This window comes from Vicugna pacos, chromosome 10, assembly GCF_048564905.1.
Source record: "Vicugna pacos chromosome 10, VicPac4, whole genome shotgun sequence".
Classification (NCBI taxonomy): Eukaryota; Metazoa; Chordata; class Mammalia; order Artiodactyla; family Camelidae; genus Vicugna; species Vicugna pacos.
Window position 1 is genome coordinate 69098270 of NC_132996.1, and position 6700 is coordinate 69104969.

At 59.5% G+C, this 6700-nt stretch overlaps 1 protein-coding gene across 1 annotated transcript; it reads right to left on the bottom strand.

Moving 5' to 3' along the window:
• Positions 1 to 312: 312 nt before the first annotated feature.
• EFEMP2 (EGF containing fibulin extracellular matrix protein 2) lies at positions 313 to 6639 on the bottom strand. The gene is made up of 11 exons (XM_072970326.1): positions 6441 to 6639; positions 6016 to 6133; positions 5739 to 5787; positions 4892 to 5098; positions 4165 to 4287; positions 3768 to 3884; positions 3503 to 3622; positions 2162 to 2281; positions 1949 to 2075; positions 1507 to 1702; positions 313 to 620 (listed from the first exon to the last, which is right to left on the bottom strand). Exons 2-11 carry the CDS (start codon positions 6124 to 6126, stop codon positions 459 to 461), a joined length of 1332 nt encoding a protein of 443 aa, XP_072826427.1. The 5' UTR covers positions 6127 to 6133; positions 6441 to 6639; the 3' UTR covers positions 313 to 458.
• Positions 6640 to 6700: the final 61 nt, after the last annotated feature.

Below are 6700 nucleotides of genomic sequence, written 5' to 3' on the forward strand. Positions count from 1 at the left end.
TGAAAGCTAGGGTCTCCTGGCACTGTCTAGAGCAGGACTTTTCAGGCCCCCTGCAGACCGGTCAAGCCTGAATTTCTGGGCTGGGGCCTGGAGTCTGCAGCCTTATGTCCTCCTTTTCCGAGTGATTCTGTTGCCCATGATATGTAGGCCAGTCCCAGCCTTGGGGATGCAGCTCCCAGCTCCTGTCAACAGGGCCCCTGAGCCTGGGAGGAGACAACCCCCTTTAGGTGGACTTGGGCCACCTCCCATGAACCTGGCCTTTCTTCACCCTGGGGTTTACTGCAGTGTGACCCACCCCCCTCAGCCATCAGGACTCCTTCTTTGTCCCCTTTATTGCCTTTCTCTCCCTACCCTTCACAACAGCATCTTCCCTTTTAGCAGAACCCAGTCATCCCTGAGCCCCAGGCTCCTCGGCTACAGGGAACCACCCCCTCCCTGAGGGCTCCCCCACCCACTCCTCAGAAGGTGTAGGCCCCCACGAAGACGGTGAGTCTCAGTACAGAGCTGGCCCGGTAGCTCATGAGGGAGTTCATGGTGACCATCTCGAGGTCCAGCACGTACTCCCGGGGGCCCGTCACAGGCCGAGCGAGGACCAGCATGGCGCTGACATTGTTGATTTGCTGCAGGGTACAGTTGGGGCGGGGGGCGGACATGTAGATTGTGTCAGCCTATGCACCAGAACCCCACCCCAGCATCACCTCCCCACCCCAAGTCTTGTACCCACAACCAGTTGGCTGTGAAGTAGAGAGAGCCCTGGCCGGCCTGTGACCTCAGGCTCTCATCCAGCTCTGTGACTCCCTCAGTATCTCCTGCACCCAGGCTCCTGCCCTCAGAAATATCCCACTGGTGCTCTTCCCACCCTTTCCAGCTAGTTCTTCTATTGTCTAACCATGGTCAACTGATGATTCAAAGCCAATTGTGAGGCTCTTGGGAGTGGTGGGGCCTTTGGTAATCTGAAGCAGGCAGGCTCACATTCAGAGCACTCGATTTCAGGAATAGAAAACTAGCACTGATACCAGACAAACCCTAGCACCCATCTTACTGTGAGTCACATCTGGACCCTTCCTTCCTAACAGCTCTACCAGCAGAGAGCTGGATTCTCAGGCCCCAGGCCCCTGCACCAACCCCTGCTGCGTTTCTCTCCAAGACCCGGCTCTGCTTGCTCACCCTTCCCAGACTGTGACACCTGCTACCTCCCAAGGCCTCTCATGCTAGTCCTTTGTTCTAAGGGTGAAGCATTTGAAGCCAGATGCACAGACCAGTACAGGGACTCAAACCCTGGTGTCCAAGTGTTTTGCTAGAATTGCATTTAACCATCTGTAGTTTCTACCAAGGGATTTTAGGATACCCCTACCTTTCTACAGAAGTTCGGCCCACCCCAGGGGCAGGGCTTTGAGAGAAGAGGTGGGGCATGGTGGCATAGTTGAGACACCTACTTAAGGTTTCCTGGAATTCAGTTTGGGATTTTACATGTCAGTTGAGGGGTGGGGTTAGGGAAAGCCTTACCCTAATGTAGAAGTCCCCCTGTGAGTTTCCAGCACGGATCTGAAAGGCATTGTAGGCGCCAGGGTAGACAGAGGTTGCTTGGATCTGGAACACGTCGGCAGGTACACTCCGCTCCGAGGTGATGCTCATGTAGCGGTGCACGATGGATGAAGGCTGCTCCCGGCACAGTGGGTTGGAGGCTGGACAGAGGCAGCGACTGGAGGCCCCAAGATGGGGATACGAATGAGGTCCTAGCCATCTTCCAAACTTGGCCCACCCCCAAAATTAGGGATCCCAAAGGGATCCTCCCACTCTTCCTGTAACAGCTTGCATCGTTTAATCATGAAGGACTACAACACCCATCAACCCTTGGAACACTCGCCAGCCCTAAGAGGCGCCTGCCAGCTGCAGAACTCTCTGGGAGTTATAGTTTCTGCCATGGCCTAGCGTCGAGTTGACTCACTTGTCGGACACCTGGACGTAGGGCTCCACACAACGGTTGGTGTCGACGCAGCGGTAGCCCCCATGGAAGTTGACACAGGTTTGGGCCTCAGAGCACTGGTGCGCACCCGACTCACACTCGTCAATGTCTGCCCGGGGGAGAGGGGCTGGAACCGGGCTATTGGGCCACCAGCCCCTGACACCACCCTGCCCGCTCCACGGGGGCAACCTGTACCTTGGCACAGGCGCGTGGCCAGCAGCTGGTAGCCCTGTGGGCAGTGACAGGAGAAGCGGCCTGGCTCGTTGACACAGCGGTACTGGCAGAGGTAACTGGAGTAGCTGCACTCATCAATATCTGAGGGTGAGTGGGGATGAGGACTGGCGGGCAGGCCTCCCAGTTCAGTCCCACACACACTCACTGAGACAGCCCAGCCCCAGATTAGGCTCAACGTAGGAAGACAGAGCCACATGAGACAAGCCCTGCAAAACTCAGTAAGGGAAAGAGGATTCAAGGAAGGTCTGCCCAGACTGCCCAGCTCACAGCTCTCTGCCCCAGGACTGTAAGACCATATAAGTGAGATCATTGGGAATCTAGAGGTTTGGCTGCAAATCCTACTGACTGAGTTTGGGTAACCTCAATTTTCCTGTCAATAAAATGAGTGGATTAGACTGGATGTGCCTTAAGGTGTCCCTGCCTGCTCTGGTTTTCAATAATTTTGCCCAATTCCTGCAACTACAGTCAGTCCAAGTACACAGTCACCTCCTGTGAACTGTGAGCAGCACAGGAGGGAGCCAGGTTTTCTTCTCTGCCCCTTAAAATACCCGGCACCGAGCCAGGTACCAATAGGGCCAGACTACAGAGCAAAGCATGAAGCATAACAGAAACGGGGTAGGTGGCCGGTTGATATGGAATGTCATGTCAACTGTGTTGTGTGTGACCTTGGGCAAGTCACTTAACCTCTCTTCACTGAAGTACCTTATATTTTGTGACCCTCCCAACAAAACTTGAGGGAGGTATTAATGTCAATTTGCAGAGGAGGAAAAACTCATTCTTACCTCTTAGGACCGTTGGCAAGATTAAATGAAGCCAAGTATGTAAGGGGCGCACGCTGCACAGGGCAGGCTCTCAGTAAATGCTAATTCACTTTACAGCGTTGCTGCTTGGGGCTTAATAAAGCTTGTCTGTTGTCATTTTCCCACTTAATCCTCAAGACAACCCATTTTACAGAAGAAGTGGACTCACAGAGAAGAGTGACTTGCCCTAGTCCAGGACTCAAATGCAGGTCAGCCTGACTCCCAGGGAGAGGGGCACTGACGTCTTCACTCGGTCTCCCTATTGTGCTTCAGCGGGGACCTAACTGCTCCCCTGTGTGCCTCCCCCACCAGGCTGGGAGTTCTGGTGGGCAGCTCTGCAGCCGCCCTGCAACCAGCTGGGGCTGAGTACACAGGAGGCACACGGGTGCAGAATGGAGGGGCCACGGAGACATCAAATGGACGACTGTGTGGCAGGAGGCACAGCATGGTGGAAGGGCTTGGGGACCAGTGGAGGAACATAGGGCAGAGACAGAGCTCTCACCACTGCAGGAGAAGCCATCCCGGTGCAGCTCATAGCCCTGGTGGCAGCGACACAGGAAGGTCCCATAGGAGTTGAAGCAGCGCTGCTCACAGGGAGCCCCCATGTCACATTCGTTCACGTCTAGGGGTGCCAGGAAAAACGGGGGAGGGGTGAAAGCCGAGGAGCAGCCCAGAGTCCTGCTTCATCTGGGCTGGTCAGGAAGGGAGCTCCCCCACCCCACCTCACCGTGCCCAGGATCCAGGATCCTGGCCCAGCCCAGCCTCACCCACACAGGAACGGTTGTTGGGCCCCAGCTGGAAGCCTGGTTCGCACTGGCAGCGAAAGGAGCCAGGCAGGTTCACGCAGCGGTGCTGGCAGTAGCGGTAGCGGCACTCATCAATATCTGGGATGGAGGCGGGGGAAGGACCGCAGAGGACAGAAGTCAGGCGAGGCCCAAGCTGGCCTTACCACCCATAGTCTTGCCTGTGTCTGGGGGCCTGGTCTGGGCTGGGTCAGCCAGGACTCACACATGCATGCATACAGGCCTTTGGTGACAGTAAGGCACAGGTGGCAGAGGACTGGGGTGAAGCCTCAGGGTAGGTTGGAATGGGGCTCAGGTGCTAGGGCAAGAGACAAGCCAGGGGCACAGAGCAGAGACTAGAGAATCCACTCCTGAGACTCACCCACACATTCGGGTCCAATCTTGCGGTAGCCGTCGGGACAGGTACATTGGTAGGAGCCAGGCAGGTTATGGCAATCCTGGCTGGGGCGGCAGTCATGCAGGGCCTGGGCGCACTCATCCACGTCTGCAGGAGACACCACTCAGCCCCGACCTGGGAGCCCACGTACCACCCAACGTGACAGATACCTCAATGTGGGAGGACACAGGTCGGGTACCACTCACATAGGTGTGTGGGTGACTGACACCCCAAAACAGGAACATGTGGACCCTCCCAACAGCACAAATAACAGTCCACCAGCCTGGAGCCAATGAGAAAGGCACCCCTACCCTGAGAGACCCCATCCCAGGAAAGCATGGGAAATAAGGTCCTGCCTGTACTCCCAGGAGCACGATTCCAGGGCCTTCCTCCAAGGCCTGTGGCACCCAGGGGTGGGACCCACACCAGGAAGGGGCAGGGGCAGAGGCTGAGAGGCAAGAGATTTTGCATGCATCTACAGCCATCAAGGGGAGGGCCATGGAGGTTGGCTGAGCAGTGGGACAGTAACTGGGGCCACCTGTGGCAGGCCCCACACCAAAGGAAGATCTGAACAAGGGTATGGATGTTATCCCAGTGGCCCTGAAGAGGCTTTTGAGCATAGGAGGAACATGAGGTCTGAGTGTTTAAGATGCAGTGACAGGTGCTTTGTAGAAGGATTGGCAGCCTCAGTGCCAGGGTGACCCTCACTCACCCACACAGCTCTCTTGCTCGTCGGGCTCATAGCCTGGTAGGCAGGGGTTGGGGTGTTCAACAGGGGGCACTGGTGGTGGTGGTCCCTCGCTATGCAGGTCATTGATGACAGCAGCCGAGCGGGGCAGGCACAAGTAGCCCCCATAGTGGTTGATACATTTCATTTCCCCCTTGCAGGCCTCAGGGATGGTCAGGCACTCATTGACATCTGCAGAGAGGGGCCTGCTGGGCACAGCCAGTCTCCTTGGCTGGCCGTGGTGGGGGTGGGAGGCAGGAGCCCAGTTCAGCCTTCTCTAAGCTGTGTGACCCGGGAAGGGCTTTCCCTCTCTATTCAACGAGCTAAGGCTGCCCAGGACCACTTCTGAGGGCCTGCCAGGGGTTGATGGTGGGGTGGCTGTCTGCACAGTCACCCCCCTTGCCCCCAAAAGGGTCTCTATCCCTCCCCAAAGCCCTGACCCTGACTCAGCCCAAGAGTGATGTGCAGGCCTCCTTACCCACCCACCCCAGACACTGCCCTCCCAGATGGTGATGGGACAAAGCTAGGTGGGAGAGTGATTAGAGGAGATGTCCAGGATCCAGTCCTCTGGGCAGCGCCCTGTTGTCTCTAGACTCCTGGGGTGGGGGTGGGGAGCATGGGGGTGTTGGCACGGTGTCCTGGTTTCTCTGAGAGGGAGGGGCCTATTGGCTTCTCCACCCCTAGCTGAGCTGGCCCCCTGAGAACCAGAGCTGGCCAGGGCCAGGCAGAGCTGGGCAGGGGACAGGCCGCTGGGCACCCGCAACGGCTCTTGGAGCGGGGGTTGCAATCCTCTTCCTGGTTCGTAGAGGTGGGTCAGTCCAAGCATACTCACCCCGGCAGTGCTGGCTGTCGGGGTCCCACTCATAGCCATCTGTGCATTCCTACAAGGGGACCAGAAGTGGCCAGTAGTCACCCCCAGTCCCTTACAGCTGACCAGGCCAAGACCAGGGCCCAAGCCTGGTCACCCTCCCAGCCTGCTCCAAACAACGGCCCCAGCTGCTCCACCAACTAGGGAAGGGGAGAGTCTTCCCCAGCAGCAGCCACCCCAGGATCCTGGTTTCTGTGTCCCTGCCCAGTCCAGCCCAGGCCAGTGGCCCCACAGTCCCCACCGTGTAGCTGTCGGGCTCCTCAGAATCCTGGGGAGACGCTGCCCCCAAGAGCAACAGCAGCAGCGCCCAGAGCAGTAGAGACCCGGGGAGGCAGGAGGCGAAGGGGAGCATCCTGGGGCTGGGAGGTGATAGGCTGGGGTCAGGGCGCCTCTGCCACGGCACTCCCCATTCCCTGTACCAGCATTCAGAGCCCTGGCCCCAGCCGCCTCCCGCCCAGGACCAAGCTTGGGGCCCCGGAGCCTCCCAGGGCCGAGGGCCGACTCCTCACGCAGGCCGGGGTTCGAGGCCCACTCGCCCGGGGCCGCCCCGCCCCCGCCCGGTCCCCCGGCGGCTCGGCCCGAGGAGCACAGGCCTCTAGGCTCCTTGCTGACGCCGACTCGGCCGAGACTCTGGCTCTCCCGCTCCCCCCGCAGACGGCCACTCACTTGGGCCCGCGACGGCCCGGCGGCCCGCGGCTCCGGCGGCTCGGCTGGCTCCGGCAGTGCCTGCGGCAGGCGGGCAGGCGGACAGGCGGACGGCGCAGCTCCCTGGACGCGCGGCCCCAGGAAGCGCCCCCCGCCCGCCGGCCCGCCGCGGCGCGGCCCACCCCGGCGCCTCCGCCCGCCCCTCGGTGGATTCCTGAGCCCGCGCCAGGGGGAGGGACCCCGACCCCCCGCTTCTCCGCCCCCGGCCGGCCGCAGGCCCC

Excerpts from the sequence above, each read along its gene's own strand:
- EFEMP2 (XM_072970326.1), bottom strand. The coding sequence starts at position 6,126 with ATGCTCCCCTTCGCCTCCTGCCTCCCCGGGTCTCTACTGCTCTGGGCG. Across the intron at positions 5,099-5,738 it reads CGACAGCCAGCACTGCCGGG|ATGTCAATGAGTGCCTGACC; the intron begins GTGAGTATGCTT and ends CCCTCTCTGCAG. Across the intron at positions 621-1,506 it reads AGGGGGACTTCTACATTAGG|CAAATCAACAATGTCAGCGC; the intron begins GTAAGGCTTTCC and ends TGTACCCTGCAG.